Raw genomic sequence first — 26083 nt, forward strand, 5'->3', positions numbered from 1 at the left:
CTCTGGCGCTGCAAGCGCTGTAAGGCAGCAACTCTACTGCTGTACCACCTAAGTTCCACCAAATTATTTGTAATAAGGAGATTATATCTTTTATTTCTAGATTAAAGGGCATACTGAATGTTTCAGATCGCCGTTCCAAGCAGTGGCCATTAGCAGGGACCGAACCTTATTTGAGTTGTGTGATTCGTTTAGTTTAGAGACAGTGCGGAAACAGGCCCTTCGGCCCACCAAGTCTGCGCCGACCAGAGATTCCCCCTTCATTAACATTATCTAGCAGATAAACGTAATAAAACGGAACTGGGGATGATGGTCTATACCAAAGATAGACCAAAATGCTGGAGTAACTCAGCACGTCAGGCAGCTTCTTTGGAGAACATGGATTGGTGACATTTTATTATAATAATAATAATAATAATAATAAATCCTTTATTTCGAACAGACTAAAAAATAAAAAGCAAGTATGAAACAGCATACAAAAAAAACAAGAATATATATAAATAAACAATATTTATAAATAAATGAAATCGTATATGTCTGAGAAGAAGCCAAAGCTTATTAATTCCCACCCTTTATTTAACTACATAATTATCTTATACATATTTAGCAGCTATAAACACTTATTTCCATATGTACACCAAATTATTTACATTTCTACACTAATCAAATATTTGCAAAGCCATACAAAGCTATTTTGAGTTGGAACTCTTCTTCTGACTGGCTGCTGGGGAGAGAGGAGGGAAATAAATGGAAGATAATTGGGACCGCATGTGTTCCACTTGGGCTCACGCCTGTCTCTATCCAAGAGTCAGCCTATCGGGGAACCTCCTTGGCCGAGTTTATCTGTTGCCAGCACTGATTAGTCCTGTTTGATTTCTTCCCTTAAAGTTTCGCTCCTCTCCCCACCCGCCCCCCCCCCCCCCCCCCCCCCAATCAGGATGGAACCCGGTGCCTGGCGCTGTGGGGTGCTGCGCCACCGTGCCACCCCTTATGCCTTTTTACTTCTTGTGCTTCAGGTGGGATCCTTGCAGGGGTGATATCGGATTGGACAAGGAAGCGGGCGACCACCTGTGGAGCCATGTTGCTGCTGGCAGCCCCCATGGTGAGTCCCGCTGCTAACGTTACCTCCAAACGCAAGTAGTGGCAGCTCTCCGTCTCACTGTGGACAATAGACAATAGGTGCAGGAGGTGGTCATTCGGCCCTTTGAGCCAGCACTGCCATTCAATGTGATCATGGCTGATCATCCCCTATCAGTACCCTGTTCCTGCCTACTCCCCATATCCCCTGACTCCGCTATCTTTAAGAGCCCTATCTAGCTCTCTCTTGACAGCATCTAGAGAACCAGCCTCCACCGCCCTCTGAGGCAGAGATGGATCAGATGTACAGCGTGGACACTCAACCATCCATCACCCGTTCAGACTCGCTCTACGTTATCCCACCTCCTCATCTACTCCACATAAACCAGGCGTGTGGGAAGGACCTGCAGATGCTGGTTCATAACGTCGATATCCCCCTCCCACTCCACCACTGTACTGGCCCCCTCTAACGCACCTTGGCTATATTTAAAGTGGAGATTGACACCAAGTCAGTGGATATATTTAAAGCAGAGATAGATAGTGCAGGTGTTGATTAGTGCGGGTGTCAGGGGTTACGGGGAGATGGCAGGAGAATGGGGTTAGGAGGGAGAGATAGATCAGCCATGATTGAATGGCGGAGTAGACTTGATGGGCCGAATGGCCTAATTCCACTCCTATTCCTTATGACCGTAAGAGATTCTTGTGTAGGAAGGAACTGCAAATGCTGGTTTACATTGAAGATAGACACCAAATGCTGGAGTAACTCAGTGGGTGAGTAGGAGATGTTTCAGGTCAGAAGTCTTCTCTAGGCTGGCCAGGACTGGATAGTCTGAAGAAGAGTTCTGACCCAAAATCATAATCTATTCTTTTTCTGCAGAGATATTGCCTGACACGTTGAGTTACTCTAGTATTTTGTGTCGATCTTCCCTTCAAACCAGGAACACTTTCGGCCAATTAACCTACAAACCTGCACGTCTTTGGGATGAGGGAGGAAACCGACTCGGTCACAGGGGGATCGTGCAAACTCCACACAGACGCTTATTGTTCGGTGAAGGTGTTAGATAAGGGGGGATAGACACCGAATGCTGGAGTAACTCAGCGGGACAGGCAGCATCTCTGGAGACTAGGAATGGGTGACGTTTTGGCTCGAGACCCTTTGTCAGACTCAGATGAGTGGGGGGCCTCATTGAAACGTATCGACTAGTGAAAGGCCTGGATAGAGTGGATGTGGAGAGGATGTTTCCACTAGTCATCTTCTTATCGAGTCCACAGACAAGATTAAAAGTTGTGCAGCCAGAGCTGAACACGCTTCTCGGCATCTGCATGCAATGGCGTGCGTCTTGTCGCTTCTTGTGCGTGGTGTTGGAAAGATTGGTGGAAACAGGCCGCGACATGAACGCTCCTTCCTTGACCCCTTTCCCCTAGCGGGAGTCTAGGACCAGAGGTCATAGTCTCAGAATAAAAGGACGTACCTTTAATGGGGAAGAGGAGGAATTTCTTCAGAAGAGGGTGGTGAATCTGCTTTAAAAAAAAATTTTAAATCTTTTTTTATTTTTATTAGAAGCAATTGTACAAAGATAAAACATTCGGCATCTAAAATTATACAATTATTGTATAGCTTCATTTTTAACTTTATAACCTGAAAATGAAAGAAAAGAAGAGAGAGAGAACAAGAGAGGGAAAAGATAGCTGGAAAAAGCACAAAGTCCCCTAGACTACCACAGTAGTGCGGCCAAAAAGAAAGTTAAAACAAGAGATCAAATAAAGATAAAAAAGGAAAGTGGAGAGGGTGGTGAATCTGATTGGGATACTGATTGGGGATGATCAGTGGTGAATCTCTGGAACTCTCTGCCACAGAGGGTAGTCAAGGCCAGTTCATTGGCTATATTTAGCAATGTTACAAAATTTTGAGATTTTAAAAATCAAGTCTGTAATTTATCCCATCAGATAAAGCATAAAAATAAGTTTAATTTGACATCTAATTCACTTTCATATCTCAAGTATTTAAAAAGTTATGGCCATTTTCATACTGGGAAATGAGCATCTTGTTCCCTATTGATTTTCTATGGACATAACAAAAAAGCTGTGATCGTGAACAGTCAAAAGCCCATAACTTTCTTAAAAATTAAGAGAACTGAATGAAATTTTCAGTTATCATAGATTGAAGCATTCTGAAACAAATATAAAATGATCTTACTTGGATGACCTGAAATTAAAGCATATAATTAGTTAGTTACCTAATTGTAGCTAATTTCAGACTTCAATTACTAGATCTAAACATCTATCCATTTCTTAATAAATGATTAACATTTTTAAATAGCCTAAATGTCCAAATAATATTCACAAATAATTCACAATAAAACATGATTTTTAAATCTCATTTACATTAATTTATAGGCCAAATGGAAGGAATTTAGTGTTTAATTGCTGTAAATAAATGCCCATTTAAATCAGCTTTCCAGTGGGTCCCTGTGGAACGCGCTGGTTTAGAACGTTCACATTGCGGTAGATTTGTGCCCCAAATGCCCAGAAAAATACTGCGCGATATAATGGGCCCAAATTGAGCTACTCGCAATATTAAACTTTGTATAAAGGGATCTTTAGAAGCCCTTTTTAATGTAAAAATATACAACCTAACTTCTGCTATTTGCTTTATGAGACCCTGCGGTTGCTGACGGTCGCGGGTTTAGAGATTGATTTTTAAACTACTATAACTATTATTCAAGGCCTTTAAACCTAATAATAGCTTTTGCGACGGGGTCTTCCAGCGATTTTTCGTTAATAATTAACTAGGCTAAACATTTTCGATTGGAACAGCTTAGAGAAAATCGTGTTTTAAACCCGCCCCCTCTAAACGGCGCCAAAATCGCGCACACCCTCAGCAGCAGATCTTCAACGACGCTTCAGGTAGGCTTTGCAACATACCTACTATATTTAAGAGGGAGTTAGATGTGGCCCTTGTGGCTAAGGGGATCAGAGGGTATGGAGAGAAGGCAGGTACGGGATACTGAGTTGGATGATCAGCCATGATCATATTGAATGGCGGTGCAGGCTCGAAGGGCCGAATGGCCTACTCCTGCACCTAATTTCTATGTTTCTATGATCACATTGAATGACGGTGCTGGCTCAAAGGGCCGAATGGCCTACTCCTACACCTATTGTCTATTGTCTATTGTCTCTAAGCTCTGCCCTTCAACTCATTTTTCCCATGATAATGTTATTACTGCCTGGCCAACCAACAGACAGCATATTTCTCTGTTTATTGTTTATTCCCTGTAGATTTTAGTGATTTTTGACAACTACCTGCTTGTTCATTGCTGCCGAGAGCAATGTTCTATTGGCAGAGGTGTCAGCTTGCCTGGTTTTACACCTTGTACACCACAGGGGATCCTGTTACCAGGGTGGCTTTCCTTGCTTGGATCCTGTTCTTTATATGTGACGCTAGCTGACATTAGATTAGATTAGATTATTTAATGACCACACAGTCAAACTGGTGGAATTCAGGTTCAGTACAGGATGTTACAAGGTAGGCTGATTCCCGTCAAACATAACATAAAACACAACATCTTACAATATACAGTTCATGCATGGGGAGGATATGTGCTGTTATCATAGTGTGTTCAGAATTCGGATTGCGTGTGGGTAAAAACTGTTTTTAAATCGAGATGTCTTGGCGGACAGTGAGCTGTAGCGCCTTCCTGATGGCAGCAGGTGGAAGATGTGGTGTGCTGGGTGGGAGGGATCAGAGATGATTTTCTTCACCCTTGACACAGACCGTTTGTGATGGAGTGATTCTATTGATGGAAGGGGAGTGCTGATGATTTTGGATGCTTTGTTAACTATGCGTTGTAATTTATTACGGGAGTGAGTGTCTAAACTGCTGAACCAGACTGTAATTGGTGAAGTGAGCATGCTTTGGATGATGGCTGTGTAGAATTTGATTAGGAGGTGTTTCCTTACTCTAAACTTCTTGAGCTGGCGGAGGAAGAAGAGTCTCTGGTTGGCTTTTTTGTAGATGTGATTTGAATTGATTTTCCATTTGAGGTTATTGCTTATGTGAGTGCCTAGAAATTTGTATGAGTCAGTGGTGGATATGGGTTCGCCTGAGATGAGTAGGGGGGTCTTGGGTTGTGCCTTACGTCTGAAATCAATGATGAGTTCGTGTGTTTTTGATGTGTTAAGTGAGAGGTTATTATCTGTGCACCAAGTGACTGCTTTGTGTGTTTGAGTGCGGTATTCTGTTTCATTATTATTCGAGATGAGACCTATGATGGTTGTGTCATCTGCATATTTATAAATTTTAACTGAACTATGCTGGGATGTGAATTGGTTTGTGTAGAGTGAGAATAACCAGGGGGACAAGACGCAGCCCTGAGGGGCTCCTGTGCTGAGGTGCAGGGGGTGAGATATTGTGTTATGTATCTTCACCCTCTGTTGTCTGTTCCAAAGGAAGCTGTAGATCCAGTGACAGATGCAGGGGTCGATGTTCATGTCCGTTAATTTATGGAGGAGTTTAACCGGGTTGATGGAGTTAAATGCCGAACTGAAGTATGCCGAACATGTATCTGTTGCTGCGAATAAAGTTTGAATGCTGTGTTTGTCTTCCTGCAGCTTTATATATTCTCTGCGGTCGGTGACATGGGTCTGAAAACCATCATTGGTGAGTTGAAACGTGGTCCGACTGAGGGTGTGAGATGCGTCACGTTGCATTTCATGTGGATTTCAAGGTTACACTTGATGCAAATCCCTTGGGATATTTGCTGAAAATATGTGACGCACACCCGGTCCAGTAGGAGGGATGTACACAGTTTAGTTTTTAATTTGGTTTAGAGATACAGCGCGGAAACAGGCCCTTCGACCCACCGAGTCCGCGCTGACCAGCGATCCCCGCACACTAACACCATCCCACACACACTAGGGACAATTTACAATTATACCAAACCAATTAACCTGCAAACCTATACGTCTTTCCTGTATGCTTTCAAGAGAGAGCTAGATAGGGCTCTTAAAAATAGCGGAGTCAGGGGATATGGGGAGAAGGCAAGAACGGGGTACTGATTGGGGATGATCAGCCGTGATCACATTGAATGACGGTGCTGGCTCGAAGGGCCGAAAGGCCTACTCCTGCACCTATTGTCTATTGTCTATTGTCTTTGGAGAATGGGAGGAAACCGGAGCACCCGTAGAAAACCCACGCCAGTCAATTGATGGCTAATTGTCTTGGTAATTGTCGCTAGTTTGTGTAGGATGGTGTTAGTGTGCGGGGATCGCTGGTTGGCGAGGAAGCGGTATATTACTCGACTAAACTCAGCAGGTCGGGCACCAACCGGGGAGAGAATGGACAGGTGACGTTTCTGGTCATGACCCTTCTTCAGACCTCGTTGCTGTGAAGTCGTCCTCAAAAAACTTCACTGGCTTCCCATCTCCCACTGGATCACCTACAAAATCGTGGTCCTCACCTACAAAGCCCTCCACCATCTGGCCCCCCCATATCTCACTGACCTCCTCTCCCCCTACCAACCCTCACGGTCCCTCAGATCCACATCAGCCGGTCTCCTCTCCATCCACAAGTCCAACCTCCGCAGTTTTGGGGACAGAGCCTTCTCCAGGGCAGCTCCCAGGCTCTGGAACTCCCTCCCCCAACTGATCCGCAATTCCGTGTCCCTCACCATCTTCCAGTCCCGCCTCAAGACCCATCTCTTCACCTCTGCCTATCCTTAGCCCCACGTCCCCGTCCCTTTTCATCTGTGCATTAATTGCCTCATACTGTGTTTTGTATTGAATTCTGTCTTTACTTTGTGTACTAGTCATGTCTCTACTATTTATTTCATTCCCCTTACATGTTTTTCCTCTACATGCTCAATTTTTGTAAGGTGTCCTTGAGACTCTTGAAAGGCGCCCATAAATAAAATGTATTATTATTATTATTAAACCAACTCCAACACAAGGAATGCATAGTCTCCAGTTTGAAAATATATTTGTAATCACCCCCTTGTAAAATGGAGAGAAAATAACAATAGCTTGGATGGAGTGGATGTGGAGAGGATGTTTCCACTTGTGGGAGAGTCTAGGACCAGAGGTCACAGCCTCAGAATTAAAGGGCACTCTTTTAGAAAGGAGGTGAGGAGGAATTTATTTAGTCAGAGGGTGGTGAATCTGTGGAATTCTTTGCCACAGACGGCTGCGGAGGCCACAAGTCAGTGGATACTTTTAATGCAGAGATAGCTAATTTCTTAATTAGTATCAGTGTCAAGAGTTATGGGGAGAAGGCAGGAGAATGGGGTTACGAGGAAGAGATAGATTGAATGGCAGAGTAGACTTAATGGGCTGAATGGCCTAATTCTGCTCCTATCACTTCTGACCTTATGACAATATTCTGTGTTTGGTAGACAAAAATGGTGGAGAAACTCAGCGGGTGCAGCAGCATCTATGGAGCGAAGGAAATAGGCAACGTTTCGGGCCGAAACCCTTCTTAGCGGTTTCGGACCGAAACGTTGCCTATTTCTTTCGCTCCATAGATGCTGCTGCACCCGCTGAGTTTCTCCAGCATTTTTGTCTACCTTCAATTTTCCAGCATCTGCAGTTCCTTCTTAAACATTCTGTGTTTGGTTGCTGATTTGGGTAGCACCTTCCACAAAATTATCTAATTTCCCACCCTCATTGGCAAGAGATTGTTTACTGTAATCTTCACACCACCTCATTCCCATTTGGGCTTTCCATCTCAAAATTATCCCTAGAAAGGTTTCCTGCCTCTGCCTCTTCCCCTACGTCACCTGGTGACAACCTACGACAGCACCTACGTCAGGAGAAGTCAAGCTACGCTCATTGGCGTCAACCCACTGTCGCCGAACATTTTTGAACGTGTTTAAAATCCAGCGGCGACCAGAAAGACGCTACGACTCTGGGCGACTGAGGAGACTACTCACAACCATACAGGCGACAGCCCGGCGACCATGTGGCGACAGCCTAGTTGCCTGTAGTCGCCTAAAAAAATCGCCTGTAGAACAGGCTCTTTAGTCTTCTTCTTCTTCTTGCGTATGGCGTGCACAGCCCAAAGTTGCCGGACAACTTGTTCCATTTGATCTTATTTGATTGTGCACACACATTTGATTGCATTCGTCAAAACAGGGCGGACCACGTGAAGGTTGCAATCTTCCTCCCCGCTCTTTAGTCTGATGAAGGGTCACCCATTCCTTTTCTTCAGAGATGCTGCCTGACCGGATGAGTTACTCCAGCTTTTTGTGTCTATCTTCAGGTGTAAACCCGCATCTGCATTTCCTTCTTGCACGTATTGTCTGGTGTGATTGGAGAGCATGCTAAATAAAGCTTTACTCTGTAACTGGGTGCAGGTGACAATAATAACGCTGCACTTTCTGCTCCACAGTGATGCTGATTGTTTGCGGGGCATTGGTGAATGGACCGTACGCACTAATCACAACTGCAGTGTCTGCTGATTTGGTGAGTGATTACGTGCAGCAGCAACAGGGCGCACGGTGGCGCAGCAGTCGAATTGCTGCCTCTTTCCCACCACTCCACTTCCAGGTCCCTCAGATCGGCCGACTTGGGGTTACTGACCATCCCACGGTCTATGCATAAGCTCAGGGGCAACCGCGCTTTTGCAGTTGCAGCTCCTAGACTATGGAACAGCATCCCTCTTCCCATCAGAACTGCTCCCTCCATCAACTCTTTTAAGTCTAGACTTAAAACTCATTTCTACTCTCAAGCCTTTGTAAAGGTCGTCTGAGGGAGCGCTGTATGTATGTATTTATGTATGTATTGTTAGATCTATGTACCACTGTATGTAGCACGTTAGTACCTGCACTGATGTAGAAACATAGAAACATAGAAATTAGGTGCAGGAGTAGGCCATTCGGCCCTTCGAGCCTGCACCGCCATTCAATATGATCATGGCTGATCATCCAACTCAGTATCCCGTACCTGCCTTCTCTCCATACCCTCTGATCCCCTTAGCCACAAGGGCCACATCTAACTCCCTCTTAAATATAGCCAATGAACTGGCCTCGACTACCCTCTGTGGCAGGGAGTTCCAGAGATTCACCACTCTCTGTGTGAAAAAAGTTCTTCTCATCTCGGTTTTAAAGGATTTCCCCCTTATCCTTAAGCTGTGACCCCTTGTACTGGACTTTCCCAACATCGGGAGCAATCTTCCTGCATCTAGCCTGTCCAACCCCTTAAGAATTTTGTAAGTTTCTATAAGATCCCCTCTCAATCTCCTAAATTCCAGAGAGTATAAACCAAGTCTATCCAGTCTTTCTTCATAAGACAGTCCTGACATCCCAGGAATCAGTCTGGTGAACCTTCTCTGCACTCCCTCTATGGCAATAATGTCCTTCCTCAGATTTGGAGACCAAAACTGTACGCAATACTCCAGGTGTGGTCTCACCAAGACCCTGTACAACTGCAGTAGAACCTCCCTGCTCCTATACTCAAATCCTTTTGCTATGAAAGCTAACATACCATTCGCTTTCTTCACTGCCTGCTGCACCTGCATGCCCACTTTCAATGACTGGTGTACCATGACACCCAGGTCTCGCTGCATCTCCCCTTTTACTAGTCGGCCACCATTTAGATAATAGTCTGCTTTCCTGTTTTTGCCACCAAAATGGAGAACCTCACATTTATCCACATTATACTGCATCTGCCAAACATTTGCCCACTCACCCAGCCTATCCAAGTCACCTTGCAGTCTCCTAGCATCCTCCTCACAGCTAACACTGCCCCCCAGCTTAGTGTCATCCGCAAACTTGGAGATATTGCCTTCAATTCCCTCATCCAGATCATTAATATATATTGTAAATAGCTGGGGTCCCAGCACTGAGCCTTGCGGTACCCCACTAGTCACTGCCTGCCATTGTGAAAAGGACCCGTTTACTCCTACTCTTTGCTTCCTGTTTGCCAGCCAGTTCTCTATCCACATCAATACTGAACACCCAATGCCGTGTGCTTTAAGTTTGTAAACTAATCTCTTATGTGGGACCTTGTCGAAAGCCTTCTGGAAGTCCAGATACACTACATCCACTGGTTCTCCCCTATCCACGCTACTAGTTACATCCTCGAAAAATTCTATAAGATTCGTCAGACATGATTTACCTTTTGTAAATCCATGCTGACTTTGTCCAATGACTTTGTCCAATTGTCCAATGTAAAGCACTTTGGTCAACGAGAGTTGTTTTTAAATGTGCTATAGAAATAAAATTGACCTGACTTGACCGCACCAGAGACCCGGGTTTGATCCTGACTATGGGGGCGGGTGTGCACGGGTTTGCACGTTCTCCCCGTGACCCGCGTGGGTTTTCTCTGGGATATCCGGTTTCCTCCCACACTCCAAAGATGGGCGGTCGGCGCGGACTTGGTGGGCCGACGGGCCTGTTTCTGCGCTGAATCTCTAAATGGCAACAGATTTGAGGGCTGTGGGCGGTGATTCTGTTAACTCCTGGATGGTTTCTGATTTCAGGGCACGCACAAGAGCTTGACAGGAAATTCCAAAGCCTTGTCCACTGTGACTGCCATCATTGATGGGACCGGTTCCATAGGTGAGGCCGCAGTTTGAGTATTGTGTTCAGTTCTGGGCACCATGTTATGTCAAAGATGTTGTCAAGCTGGAAAGGGTACAGAGAAGATTTACGAGCATGTTGCTGTACATACGCTCTTCTCAATCTTACCCCCTAGTCTAGTTCAGTCAAAAACCACTGAGTCAAACACTGGAACAACTAATCTTTACTTTTAGATTGAACAGCAAATTCCCCTATACGATACCTAAACCATCGCGGGTTCGATCCTTGTATCTGCCTGGCCAAGCCCTTCAGCCTCGTGCAAGCAGAAACACTCCAAAAGGTCACGCAGCCCCAAGCGTTCCTCCAGAACAGCGACATTGATCTAAGATGGAGCCACCTTTTATAGGTCCACGAAACCTTGAGGGGCCGAAATACATAGGGGTGGCCTCTTTACAATCCAATCAAACATTCTAATTACATCATTAATTACATCATTGACAGTTCCCCAAACCAATAACAGAGTCTCCCATGCATTGTTTCTAGGAGAAGCTTCTGGAAGGAAGCTGAATAATGCAACATTTACCCTGAAATTCAAACAAACCTGCCAGGGCTTAACACTTTTAACCAATCAACAAACAGCAGGGTAACTATCTCGCAACATTATTTACACTATTTACAATTAGTTTGTAGCAAACCAATCACATCAATGCATTTAAGTTTGTTTGCAGAGTTTTTATACATTTTATCAATTAAGGGGAAATGAGAACACCTGGGTCTCTTACCATCCTGCATATCAATCTGGGCTTAGACTGGCTGGCACCATCCACAGCCTGTAAATTTCCACTGACAAAGGTTAAGCAATTCTGACAAATGCAGGGATCCTCCATTTTATGGTGTCTTTAATTTGGTCAGTATTAACATTGCCAGGACCAGAGGGTCTGAGCTATAGGGAGAGGTTGTGTAGGCTGGGACTCTATACCTTGGAGCGCAGAAGGATGAGGGGTGATCTTATAGAGGTGTGTAATATCATGAGAGGAATAGATCAGGTAGGTGCACAGTCGCTAGCCCAGAGTGGGGGAATCGAGGACCAGAGGACATAGGTTTAAGGTGAAGATACTAGAGGAGCTAATATCTTTGGTTTAAGGCGAAGGGGAAAAGATTTAATAGGAATCTGAGGGGTAACATTTGCACACAGAGGGTGGTGGGTATATGGAACAAGCTGGCAGAGGAGGTAGTTGAGGCTGAGATTATCGCAACATTTAAGAAACAGTCGGACAGGTACATGGATAGGACAGGTTTGGAGGTATATGGGACAAACGCAGGCAGCTGGGAAATGTTGGCCGGTGTGGGCAAGTTGGGCCGGAGGGTCTGTTTCCACACTGTCTGACTCCATGACTAATAACACGAACACTTTAAAGAGGCCAATGAATGGCAGGCGATGTTAGATGACACAAGGTAACACCTTAGATTGAGAAACTGCGAACATGTTTGTGGTGTGAAATCCCTACTGCTCCTGCTAGGAATTGACATCACTCTCAGACTGACAGCCAAGCCAGAGAGAGTCGCGAGTGTTTAATTGTCAATGGTTGTGGCGACGCAGTGGTGCAGCGGGTAGAGCTGCTACATCCCAGCGGAAGAGACCTGGGTTCCACCCTGACCTTGGTTGCTGTCTGTACGCAGTTTGTACAATCTCCCCGTGACCTGCGTGGATTTTCTCCGGATTTTCCGGTTTAGTCTCGCATTCCAAGACGTGCATGTATGTAGGTTAATTTGCATCTGTAAATTGTTATGGATAGAACTAGCGTACTGGTGATCGATGGTCGGTGCGGACTCCATGGCCGAAGGTCCTGTTTCCATGCTGTATTCCTAAACTAAACTAAAGATGTACCAATAATTGATCAATGAAATTCTACCTGCAGCCACAACAGGCCTGTACATGCAGTACACACTGAATATATAATAATCAATAATACAATAAAATATTAACTAATACTTCAACCATAACAGTACAAAGAACAAATTCCGTAGTGCAACCAAACACACAGTTTGTAGATCACAGTTGCTGAGGTTTGTGTTGTGCAGTGTTCAAGAGCCTGATGGTTGTTGTGAAGAAGCTGTTCTTGAACTTGATGGTCCTGGTTTTCGGGCACCTGTACCTTCTTTATAGACAATAGGTGCAGGTGTAGGCCATTCTGCCCCTCAAGCCAGCACCGCCATTCATTGTGATCATGGCTGATCATCCATACTCAGTACCCCGTTCCTGCCTTCTCCCCATATTCCCTGACTCTGCTATAACCATATAACAATTACAGCACGGAAACAGGTCATCTCGGCCCTACAAGTCCGTGCCGAACAATTATTTTCCCCTAGTCCCATCTGCCTGCACTCAGACCATAACCCTCCATTCCTTTCCCATCCATATACCTATCCAATTTATTTTTAAATGATAAAATCGAACTTGCCTCCACCACTTCCACTGGAAGCTCATTCCACACAGCTACCACTCTCTGAGTAAAAAAGTTCCCCCTCATGTTACCCCTAAACTTTTGTCCCTTAATTCTGAAGTCATGTCCTCTTGTTTGAATCTTCCCTACTCACAATGGGAAAAGCTTGTCCACGTCAACTCTGTCTATCTTTAAGAGCTCTATCTAACTCTCTCTTGAAAGCATTCAAAGAATCGGCCTCCACTGCCTTCTGAGGCAGAGAATTCCACAGATTCACAACTCTGGCTGAAAAAGGTTTTCCTCATCTCCGTTTTAAATGGCCTACCCCTTATTCTTAAACTGTGGCCCCTGGTTCTGGACTCCCCCAACATCGGGAACATGTTTCCTGCCTCTTGCATGTCCAATTCCTTAATAAGCCTATGTGTTTCAATAAGATACCCTCTCATCCTTCTAAATTCCAGTGCATACAAGCCCAGTCGCTCCATTCTTTCAGCATATGACAGTCCCGCCATCCCGGGAATTAACCTTGTGAACCTACACTGCACTCAATAGCAAGAATGTCCTTCCTCAAATTAGGGGGCCAAAACTGCACACTATACTCCAGGTGTGGTCTCACTAGGACCTCTTTGCTCCTCTACTCAACTCCTCTTGTTATGAAGGCCAACATGCCATTAGCTTTCTTCACTGCCTGCGATACCTGCAGGCTTGCTCTCAGTAACTCAGCGGGTGAGGCAGCATCTCCGGAGAGAAGGAATGGGCAGTTGCCTATTCCTTCTCTCCAGAGATGCTGCCTCACCCGCTGAGTTACTCCAGCATTTTGTGTCTAAAAACCAGCATCTGCAGTTCTTTCTTACACATTCTTACTCTCTGACTGATGAACAAGGACGTACCTCCCCTTTTCCTATCTTGACACCGTTCAGATAATAATCTGCCTTCGTGTTCTTGCCACCATTGTGGGAGTGAAACGAGAGTTTGGCCAGGGCAGTGTGGGTCTTTGATGATATTGATCACTCTTTGAAGGCAGTGCCGCTTGAGATCCCTTCGAATGTGGGGAAGTCAGTACCCGTGATGGAGCGGGCAGTGCCCATCACTCTCTGTCAGCTCCTTTGTTGCTGGGCAGTCAGGTTTCCATGTAACCAGTCAGCGTGCTCTCTACTTTATGTTTAAGAAAGAACTGCAGATGCTGATAAGGGTGGGCGGCGCGACTCGCGTCGCAGCGGCCTCTGCAGTCCGTCTGTCGTTTTTTTTGTCGCGTTTGAATGTTTGAATGTAGTTTATAGTGCTTTTTTTTAAACTGGGTATGTGTGTGGGGGACGGGGGATGGGGGAAACTTTTAAAATCTTTCCCCTGCACGGAGAACCCGACCTTTTCCCTGTCGGGTCTCCGTTGTCGTTGGGGCCTAGTGCCGTGGAGTGGCCTCCAACCGGAACGACCTGGGGCTCCAGTCGCGGAGCTGCAGACTTCCCCACCATCGCGGAACTGGCCGAGTTCGGAGCGGGAGGAGCTGTGGTGGCGCGCGGCTGTGACCCGACCCTGGGGATTGGGAGGCTCCAACCGCAGGTCTGGTGGATGGTGACACCGGGAGCCCGCGGGTCCCTGCTGGGAGACCGCTTTTCGGGGCTTCCGCAACGGCGACTTCTCCCGCCCGAGTTGCGGGGTTGAAAATTACCTGGAGCGGGGCCTTACATCGCCCGGCGCGGCTTTAAATGGCCGCGGGACACTTACCATCGCCCGCCGGGGGCTTTGACTCTGACATCGGGAGGAGAATGAGGAGTGCAGGGGAGAGATAAGACTTTGCCTTCCATCACAGTGAGGAGGAGATTCACTGTGATGGATGTTTGTGTAAATTATGTTGTGTCTTGGTTCTTTTTCTTGTGTGTATGACTGCAGAAACCAAATTTCGTTTGAACCTCAATGAGGTTCAAATGACACAAATAAGTTGTATTGTATTGTATTGATAAAGCAAAGGTAGACCTAAAATGCTGGTATAGCTCAGCGGGTGAGGCAGCACCTATGGAGAAGGAATTGGCGACGTTTTGGGTCGAGACCATTCCTCAGAAGAAGGTACTCTACCTGCAACGTCGCCAATTTCTTCTCTCCATAGATGCTGCCTCACCCGCTGAGTTACTCCTGCTCTCTACTGTACACGTATTGAGCCAGTGGTTTTGTTACTAGTTTTATGGTTGGTACGCTGCTGTCTTGATCCAGACTAACTCCTACCCCTTCTCCTCTCCACAGGTGCTGCTTTAGGACCTTTGTTAGCTGGTCTCATCTCCCCCACGGGATGGAACCATGTCTTTTACATGTTGATGGTGGCAGATGGCTGTGCTTTGTTGGTGAGCGGCAAGACCCTCTCCTCACCTCGCCCCTCGTTACCCCTTGTTTGTTTCTGTGTCAGGACCGTAGCAGCCACTGGCCCATAGAGTGCGAGCACCTTCAGGGGAGGCTGCTCGACTTTGAATGTTTAATCATGTTCATAAGCCATAGGAGCAGAACTAGGCCATGCAGCCCATCAAATAGGCAGCACGGTGGCACAGTGGTGGAGTTGCTGCCTCACAGGGCCCGAGACCCGGGTTCGATCCTGACTACAGGTGCTGTCTGTACGGAGTTTGTGCTTTCTCCCTGTGACCTGCGTGAGTTCTCTCAGGACATGCAGGTTTGTAGGTTAATTGGCTTCGGTGAAATTGTTTTTCCCTATTGTGTGTAGGATAGTGTTGGTGTGCGGGGATTTGATGTGCTGAAGGGCCTGTTTCTGTGCTGTATCTCTAAACTAAGGTCACTCCTACAGTGGAAACGTCCTCACCACATCCACTCTATCCTGGCCTTTCACTATTCGGTAAGTTTCAATGTGGTCCCCCCCCCCCCCCCCGAACCTTCTAAAATCTAGCAAGTAGAGGCCCAGCGCCGACTAACGGTCACTGTATGTTAACCCACTCATCCCCGGGGTCAATCGCTTCTCCTTTATGCAGAGTGGAGTCTGCTTCTGGCCCTGAGTCCAAGCCCAGCAGAAGCAAGCCAATCCAAACCATCACCGCCTTGAAGCCCGTGGAATATCTGCATGCCCACAAAGGAGTGTATGCTCTACAATGGGCTCTCCCTCCCTCCCTCACCCTCCAGCTTGGCTTCAGGCAGAGAGCTGCAGCATGCATCAAATGGGGCGGTGCAGTGGTGCATGGAGTTGGAAGATGCAGCATGGAAACAGCCCCTTCGATTCGGCCCACCGAGTCAACGCCGACCAGCGATCACCCAGTACACAAGCACGATCCTACTCACTCGGGGCCATTTACAATTTACAGAAGCCAATTCACCTACCAACCCACATGGCTTTGAAGTGTGAGAGGAAATCGGAGCTCTTGGAGAAACCCACGTGGTCACAGGGAGAATGTACAGCGAGAATGTGCAAACTCCACGTTGTCAGGATTGAACCTGGGACTTTGGCGCTGTAAGGCAGCACCGTGCCGCCCCATTTTATCATCCCACTTGAGGGTATTAAAAGCATATAGTCGCCAGTGAACCTTCTGCTACCCAGCCAACTTCACCACCCCAGACAGTGTAACGTTATCTGGAACAAAATGGTGAATTCCTGCTTTTCCTGACTTTTTTTTACATCGTTTGTCTCAGCTCCTAAATTTACACGAGAAACCCTCTCTTTAGTTTAATTTAGTTTGGAGATACAGCGTGGAAACAGGCCCTTCGGCCTACCGAGTCCGCACCGACCAGCGATCCCCGCACATTAACACTATCTTACATAAACTAGAGACAATTTGCATTTACACCAAGCCAATTAGCCTACAAACCTGCACGCCTTTGGAGTGTGGGAGGAATCCAAAAATCTCTGAGGATACTCCGTACAGACAGCACCTGCAGTCGAGATTGAACCTGGGTCTCCGGCGCTGCATTCGCTGTAAGGCAGCAATTCTACCACTGCACCACCGTGATCTCTTGCTTAATGTGGTCAAGGAATTCACTGCAAGTGTTAAATAGTCAACTGGTTTTAAAAATATGATTGCAATGTTCAAAGTAGTGGATGAAACAAATTGGCTAACATTGAAGTAGCGTTAAAGGGTGATGGATGGTCGGCATGGACTGGATGGGCCGAAGGGCCAGTTTCCATGCTGTATCTCAAGACCAAACTAATTTATGTGACAGGCTGGTGGTGAACGATGGGATTATGTTGAGACCCTTGGTGCTTTCTGGCTTATAGAATTCTATAAGATTATAGAAATAATCTTATAGAAACATATAAAATTCATAATCAGTGGAATGGGATATTTTTCTCCATATCCCTTTAGCCCCAAGAGTTCTATCTCTCTCTCATTAGATAGAACTCTTGGGGCTAAAGGGATATGGAGAAAAATCAGGAACGGGGTACTGATTTTAGAAGATCAGCCATGACCACACTCGAAGGGCCAAATGGCCTACTCCTACACCTATTTTTCTATGTTTCTGTGATTCTGTCGTCGTTGGATTTGAATCATCTTTGAGGTTGAATTTGCAGCTAAAATTATGTTGTAACAATTCTGTTTTTGCTTCAAGTTGCTGTTTCGCCTGATACTGAAGGAGCTTCGCATTTTAGACCCAAAGACAAATGAGATTGAGTAAGTTACATCTCTTCTGGCATTATAGTGGAACATCAGTTGGATGATTGTAATCGGCAGACTTCTGCAGAAGATACAAATGCAGATGCTGGAATCTTGAGTTAAAACACCAAGTGCTGGAATAGTTCACATTCACAAGTTTTAGGAGTAGAATTGGGTCATTCGGCCCATCGAGTCCACTCCGCCATTCAATTATGGCTGAGTAGATCTCTCACTCCTAATCCATTTTTCCTGCCTTCATCCCCATAACCCTTGACACCTGTTCTCATCAAGAAGTTGTCTATCTCTGCCTTTAAAATATCCACTGACTTGGCCTCCACAGCCCTCTGTGGCAATGAGTTCCACAGATTCACCACCCTCTGATAAAAGAAGATCCTTCTCACCTCCTTTCTAAAAGAGCGCCCTTTAATTTTGAGGTTGCGACCCCTGGCCCTAGACGCTCCCACAAGTGGAAAAATCCTCTCCACATCCACTCTATCCAGGACTTTCACTATTCTGTAAGTTTCAATGAGGCCCCCCCCTCATCCTTCTAAACTCCAGCGAGTACAGGCCCAGTGTCATCAAACGCTCATCATATGCTAACCTGCACATTCCTGGGATCATTCTTATAAACCACCTCTGGACCATCTCCAGAGCCAGCACATCCTTCCTCAGATACGGGGCCCAAATTGGGGGTCGGCAGCATCTGTGGAAGGAATGGAGAGAAGACGTTTTGAGATGGGATCCATGGACACACTCCTTCAGGGATCATGTGGTGTAAATACATTCTGCCTGGTGGAAGCAGTTACAACAGTGGTGTTTCAGAGGCTTTAACATCGGCACATGGATGAGCAGGGAATGGAGGGATATGGAGGCAGAGGAGATTAGTTTGGTATGGACATTGTGGGTTGATGGGCCTCTTTCTGTCTGAAGAAGGGCCCCAACCCAAAACGTCACCTATCCGCATTCTCCACAGATGTTGCCTGACCCGCTGAGTTACTCCAGCACTCTGTGAAACGTCACCTATCCATGTTCTCCACAGATGCTGCCTGACCCGCTGAGTTTCTCCAGCACTCTGTGAAAATATATCGCTCTGATCATATTGTTGCGACAGGACGGGGCAATTAATGCCAGCCTTGCAGCATGAATTATCCCTGTAACATTGTAGGGAACGTAATTCATATCTTTTTGTGGCAGCAAATCCTTTTCACAAATTCAGTGGTGCAGCGGGTAGAGCTACTGCCTCACAGCGCCAGAGACCCGGGTTCGATCCTGACCTTGGGTACTGTCTGCGTGTGGAGTTTGCACGTTCTCCCCGTGACCGCGTGAGTTTCCTCCGTCCGGGCGCTCTGGTTTCCTCCCACATCCCAAAGACGTGCGGGCTTGTAGGTTTATTAACACTCTGTAAATTGCCCCCTAGTGTGTAGGAAGTTGATGAGAAAGTGGAATAATATAGAACTAGTGTGGATGGGTGATCGATGGTCAGCGTGGACCCGGTGGGCCGAAGGGTCTGTTTCTCCGCTGTATCAATAAACTAAATAATGACTAGGTGTGTAGGAAAGAACTGCAGATGCTGGTTCAAATCGAAGGTGGACACAAAATGCTGGAGCAACTCAGCAGGACAGGCAGCATCCCTAGAGAGAAGGTGACGTTTCGGGTCAAGACCATTCCTTCTCCCCAGGGATACTGCCTGACCGTTGAGTTACTCCAGCATTTTGTGTCTAACTAAAGAATGACGGTGTGTTGACTCTTTTAAAAAACGGATTACAGTGGCCTGCAGTACCGATGCATCCTGCTGGTGGAGCTATTGGCTGTGTTTCCAAGCCAGCGTGAAGTGTAGATGGAAGATGGACACAAAATGCTGGAGTAACTCAGCGGGACAGGCAGCATCTCAGGAGAGAAGGAATGGTTGACGTTTCGGGTCAAGACCAATCTTCAGTCTCTCGACCCAAAACATCACCCATTCCAGAGATGCTGCCTGACCCGCTGAGTTACTCCAGGTTTTTGAGTGTCTTCGGTTTAAACTAGCATCTGCTGTTCCTTCTTACACATGAAGTGTAGATGGATTAGTTTGGTGGTGAAACATGGAACTGCAGATGCTAGTTTACCAATGAAAGACACAAAGTGCTGGAGTAACTCAGTGGGTCGGGCCGCATCCCTGGAGAATATGAATAGGAGACTTTTCAGGTCAGAGCCATTCTTCAGACCAGCCGATTCTTACCGTAGAAAAAGGCCTGGAGGTGGAGGCGATGGAACGAGAAATGTTGGTGACGGGGCTGAATGATGGTTAGCGGAGGAAATTTAGGTTTAGTTCAGAGATACAGCGTGGAAATGGGCCCTTTCAGCCCAATGAGTGTGCTAACCAGGGGCCCCCACATATTAACACGATCCTACACACACTAGGGACAATTCACAATTATACCAAGTCAATTAACCTGAAAACCTGCACGTCTTTGGAGTGTGGGAGGAAACTGGAGCACCCAGTGAAAAACACACGCAGGTCACGGGGAGAAGGTACAAACTCCATACAGACAGCACCGGTAGTCAGGATCGAACCCGAGTGTCTGGCGCTGTGATGCAGTAGCTCTACCGCTGCGCCACCGTGCCGCTTGTATTGCCATGGAAATAACCGAGGGAAATGGCTGGGGACAATAATTGAGTTTATTGAAAAGGTGAAGTTCTGGCTCATTCACTAATAGTTTTCCTGTTTCCTCCCTGACGGACCCACAGGATGAAGGAACACTGATGAAGGTTTGAACGAGGGGCTTTGTGACAAGCCAACCTCACGCACTGCTACTGAAGAAGCATATTTGCACAACACTGGAGATGTGGCGGGCACGTGGACTGCGGTGTGCCCCTTGGCTTGGACAGGCATCTCCATTCACATGCCAGCCTTGGGAATGCATTCCACTCGAACCTCAGAGCGGATTGCATCTGCCACGGGATCACGCGATGCCTTCCCTTTGACCCCCACCATGAATAGGTGCCTTTGTAGTCTGCTAGAGAACCCCGCTTATTTATGAGGGAAGGAGGAACTGCAGATGCTGCTTCATACATAAAAAGACACAGAGTGCTGGAGTAACTCAGCGGGTCGGGCAGCATCTCTGGAGAACGTGGATAGGTGACGTTTCGCGTCAGGACTGGTCTGAAGAGGGGTCCCGATCCGAAAAAACTCCTATCCATGTTCTCCAGAGAGTAACTCAGCGGGTCAGGCAGCATCTCTGGAGGACTGTAATGAGACCCCCTGCCTTGCTTTAGAATCCTCCGGGACCTCATTCTCGTTCTTGAGAAGTGGCACGGTGGTGCAGCGCTGGAGACCTAGGTTCGATCCTGACCTTGGGTACTGCCTGTGTGGAATTTGCACGTTCTCCCTGTGACCGCGTGGGGTTCCTCCGGGTGCTCCGGTTTCCTTCCACATCCCAAAGATGTCTGGGTTTGTAGGTTAATTGGCCCTCATTTAATTGCCCGTCGTGTGTAGGGAGTGGATGAGAAAGTGGGATAACATGGAACTAGTGTGAACGGGTGATCGATGGTCGGCGTTGTCACGGGCCGAAGAGTCTGTTTCCGTGCTGTATCTCTAAACTAATCTGTTGGTGTGCAGCTGGCAAAGTCTCTGCCAAACATGATGCCAAGAACATCATCCATTCCCTGCATATCCATGTATCTCTCAAAATCATAAGGTCATAAGTGATAGGAGCACGTGGGCCATTCGGCTCATCAAGTTTACCCCGCCATTCAATCATGGCTGATCTATGTCTCCCTCCTAACCCCATTCTCCTGCCTAAATAAATTCTGACTAAATAAATTCCTTCTAATTTCCTTCCTAAAGGAACGTCCTTTAACTCTGAGGCTGTGACCTCTGGTCTAGACTCTCCCACTAGTGAAAACATCCTCTCCACATCCACTCTATCCAAGCCTTTCACTATTCTGTAAGTTTCAATGAGGTCCCCCCTCATATTTCTTAACTTCCAGCGAGTACAGGCCCAGTGCCGACAAACGCTCATCATAGGTAACCCACTGGCAGACAAAAATGCTGAAGAAACGCAGCGGGTGAGGCAGCATCTATGGAGCAAAGGAATAGGTGATGTTTCGGGTCTCGACTTCGCTCCGTAGATGCTGCCTCACCCGCTGAGTTTCTCCAGAATTTTTGTCCACCTTCGATATTCCCAGCATCAGCAGTTCTTAAACGTAGGTAACCCACTCATTCCTGGGATCATTCTTGTAAACATGGCCACTGAAATGCCTGTCCAAAAGTCTCTAAAAGCAGCTGGTGGAAAAGACACTGAGTATGACTGAGGCGGAACATGCACCTTTGATTAGCACAGCACCTTATTTGTCTCAGCCCCCCAAAGATGTGGACTCCTGTTGTGTGAACCTGGAATTATCCACAGTGTGGTAGGTGGCAACGTGTTTTATTTGGTTAATAGATGAAGGACGAGCAGACTTGAAGAAGTGTCTCTCTAAATACTGTGCACTCTTTATCCCGATAGATTGAGACAGAATGGTTTAATGACTAATGAAAATAAACTGAATATGCTGGTTTATGCCAAAGATAGACACACAGAGTGCTGGAGTAACTCAGCGGGTCAGGCAGCATCTCTGGAGAACACGGATAGGTGACGTTTTGGATCGGGACTTCTTGTAAGATTAATTTACCATCTGTATATTTTTCCTAGCTTGTAGGGATTGTGATAATATGGAACCCGTCAAAGAAGGGACATGTCCCGAAACATCACCTGTCCATGTTCTCCACAGACGCTGCCTGACCCGCTGAGTTACTCCAGCACTCTGTGAAACATCACCTATCCATGTTCTCCACAGATGCTGCCTGACCTGCTGAGTTACTCCAGCACTCTGTGAAACGTCACCTATCCATGTTCTCCACAGATGCTGCCTGACCTGCTGAGTTACTCCAGCACTCTGTGAAACATCACCTATCCATGTTCTCCACAGATGCTGCCTGACCTGCTGAGTTACTCCAGCACTCTGTGCCTCTCTGTGGTTTAGTGACTGAGTTTGGAAGGATGGGCATTGAGGAACATGCAAACTTGGTTCAGGCACTGAGCATCAGCATGAACTGTGTTCTGTCATCTTCTCAGGACAGTGCCTCCTGCTGTTAAACCCTAGACGGGACCACACCGGTCAGACTGTCACTGCCTGTTCCCTGCATACACATTATGCAAGCACAAACAAGCTCACATCTGCAGGTCAGGGTTTGTTGCTGTTTGTGTGCTCGCCGACTGTTCCCACGTAAGTTAATATCTCAAATATTGCGTTAAACTCTTTGCAAATTATTTATCTGGAATAGGGTTGGTATTTTTAAAACTGTGGTGAAATTTTGGGAAAACTTAATATAATGTCAGAAATTTAAGCATTGCACTGACAATAAAAATGTTGACTTCTGGTGCAACTGCAATGAGTCCTTCGTTAGACACATCCCAGGAGGCTGCAGAGAGGCGGGTGGAGGAGCCTGTCTGGTTGTGTATAAAATCATGAGAGGAATAGATCGGGTAGACGCACAGAGTCTCTTGCCCAGAGTAGGGGAATTGAGGACCAGAGGACATGGGTTTAAGGTGAGGGGGGAAAGATTTAATAGGGACCTGAGGGGTAACTTTATCCACACAAAGTGTGGTGTGTGTATGGAACAAGCAGCCAGAGGAGGTAGTTGAGGCTGGGACTATAGAAACGTTGAAGAAACAGGTACATCGATCAGACAGGTTTGGGGGGATATGGGCCAAACACGGGCAGTTGGGTCTAGTGTGGATGGGACATGTTGGTCGGTGTGGGCAGGTTGGGCAGAAAGGCCTGTTTCCACGCCGTGTAACTGACTATGGTCAGCGGTGGGGCGGTCGAGGACGGGACACGTGGGAGCTGGAGGACTCGGCATGGGGGGCTGCCTCTAGGGAGGAGGGGGCAGAACAAAGGGGGAACCTGGCGCGGTGTACTTTGTCAGCGCCCTTTATGTGGCGACTATTCGCAAACGTTGGGTATGCAAGCAAAGAATCTCACTGGGACTTGCTTGTCACATGTGACAATGAATTATTCATTCGTTCATTGATTAAGCAACTGCGGAGGAAAGTGGGACTGGGAATGTCGACTAACATCGAAACATAGAAAATAGGTGCAGGAGGAGGCCATTCGGCCCTTCGAGCCAGCATCGCCATTCATTGTGATCATGGTCGTCCCCTATCAATAACCCGTGCCTGCCTTCTCCCCATATCCCTTGTTTCCACTAGCCCCGAGAGCTCTATCTAACTCTTTCTTAAATCCATCCAACTTGGCCTCCACTGCCCTCTGTGGCAGGGAATTCCATAAATTCACAAATCTCTGGGTGAGAAAGTTTTTTTCTCACCTCAGTCTTAAATGACCTCCCCTTTATTCTAAGTGTGGCCCCTGGTTCTGGACTCGCCCAACATTGGGAACATTTTTCCTGCATCTTGCTTGTCCAGTTCTTTTATAATTTTATATGTTTCTATACCCCCTCATCCTTCTAAACTACAGTGAATACAACCCTAGACTTTTCAATCTTTCCTCATATGACAGCCCGCCATCCCAGGGATCAATCTCGTGAACTACGCTGCACTGCCTCAATCACAAGGATGTCCTTCCTCAAATTAGGAGACCAAAACTGTACACAATACTCCAATAACCTTAATGTCCATTTGTGAATAACTATGTCGAGGTCTATAGGATTGTATTTATCATTCATTCAAGTTTCTCGTATTCGCTTTGTGAGATTCTTACAAAGGTGTCATGATTGGGAGCACTTATGATGCATTCACACACAAGTTTTAGTTTAATGATACAGTGCGTAAACAGGCCCTTCGGCCCGCCAACTAGCGATCCCCGCATACTAACGCTACCCTGCACACTAGGTTTACAATTTACCCACAATTTACGATCTCTAGCAAAGCCAATTAACCGACAAACCTGTATTTCTTTCAAGTGTGGGAGGAAACTGGAGCACCCAGAGAAAATCCACGCAGGTCACGGGGAGAACGTTCAAAATCTGTACAGACAGCGCCCGTAGTTAGAATTAAAATTGGTTTTCTGGCGCAGTGAGGCAGCAACTCTATCGCTGTGCCCCTGTGTCACCCTTATATCCTCGGGATATATTCCCGATCTTCCAACCTACCTCGTTGAGCCTCTTGCACTTTACTTTCTCTGTAGCGGTAACACTACATTCTGCACTCAATTCATTTTCTCTTTTCACTAACTTATGCACTCACGTACATTATGACTTGACTGGATTGCACACCAAACAAGATGGCAGTTTATACCAAAGATAGATACAAAGTATTGGAGTAAGTCAGCGGGTTAGGCAACAGCTCTGGAGAAAATGGATGGGTGACGATTCAGTCTGAAGAAGGGTCCCGACCTGAAACATCACCTTTTTCTCCAGTGTTGCTGCCTGGCCTGCTGAGTTATTCCAGAACTCTGCGTCTGATCTCTAAACTAATTTGGCAATCAAACCAAAGTTTTAGTTTAGTTTAGACGTACAGCGCAGTAACAGGCCCTGCAGCCCACTGAGTCCACACCGCCCAGCGTTCCCTGCAGATTAACGCACATTCAGGACAATTTTACATGTACACCAAGCCAACAAACCTGTACGCCTTTGGAGTGTGGGAGGAAACCGAGGATCTCGGAGAAAACTCACGCCATGCATCTGCCCACTCACCCAACCTGTCCAAGTCACCCTGCATCCTCACAGCATCCTCCTCACAGTTCACACTGCCACCCAGCTTTGTGTCATCTGCAAATTTGCTAATGTCACTTTTAATCCCTTCATCTAAATCAGGGATGGCAAGCTACGGGCCCGCGGGCCGGATGCGGCCCGCGGGATGATTTGGTGAAAAAAGTATATTCACGACCATTTATGTTCAAGAAGGAACTGCAGATGCTGGAAAATCGAAGGGAGACAAAAATGCTGGAGAAACTCAGCGGGTGGAGCAGCATCTATGGAGCGAAGGGAATGGGTACCGTTTCGCCTATTTCCTTCGCTCCATAGATGCTGCCTCACCCGCTGAGATTCTCCAGCATTTTTGTCTATTCATTATGCATCTGTACACTGAAGACAGGCGCAGGAATGATGTAGCAGCGGGACAGTGGTGAGAATGGACATTTGACAATTCATTAAACCCGTTCACTTACTTGATGCGGGCGGCGGCGGCGTCTCGAGCGGCAACCACTGCGCGTGCGCGCGGCGTGAGGGGGAGCGCGAGGCCGCGACGCTACCATTTGAATCTCGCTGGCGGTTGGGCGCGCGGCCCCTCCCCCCCCCGGCCCCCCCACCCGGCGCCCAGTTCATCATCGCCATCGGCGGCTGCTGCCTCCTCACTGATGGCGGCCGCTCCCCACCCTCAGGGCGGAGCGCAGTGTCCCTCCGGGCCTGGACACCGCCTTCCGGCAGGTGAGGCATCGCATGGGTGTGGTGACCACCCGACCCAACAACCAAGAAGAACCGACGCGCTGC

The 26083-nt window shown here is 47.0% G+C and overlaps 1 protein-coding gene across 2 annotated transcripts in view; it reads left to right on the forward strand.

Moving 5' to 3' along the window:
* The window catches only part of slc37a1 (solute carrier family 37 member 1), a 57704-nt gene extending 36966 nt beyond the window's left edge, over positions 1–20738 (forward strand). For both annotated transcript variants that reach the window (XM_033032342.1, XM_033032343.1), the window contains exons 14-20: positions 1014–1099; positions 5686–5734; positions 8459–8532; positions 10550–10628; positions 15272–15369; positions 17570–17631; positions 20341–20738. In XM_033032342.1, the coding sequence (XP_032888233.1) occupies positions 1014–1099; positions 5686–5734; positions 8459–8532; positions 10550–10628; positions 15272–15369; positions 17570–17631; positions 20341–20356 (464 nt within the window). In that variant the 3' untranslated portion in view covers positions 20357–20738. The remainder of the gene's footprint in view (positions 1–1013; positions 1100–5685; positions 5735–8458; positions 8533–10549; positions 10629–15271; positions 15370–17569; positions 17632–20340) is intronic.
* The last annotated feature ends 5345 nt before the right edge of the window (positions 20739–26083 follow it).

The sequence above is a fragment of the Amblyraja radiata genome, chromosome 14 (genome assembly GCF_010909765.2).
Source record: "Amblyraja radiata isolate CabotCenter1 chromosome 14, sAmbRad1.1.pri, whole genome shotgun sequence".
Classification (NCBI taxonomy): Eukaryota; Metazoa; Chordata; class Chondrichthyes; order Rajiformes; family Rajidae; genus Amblyraja; species Amblyraja radiata.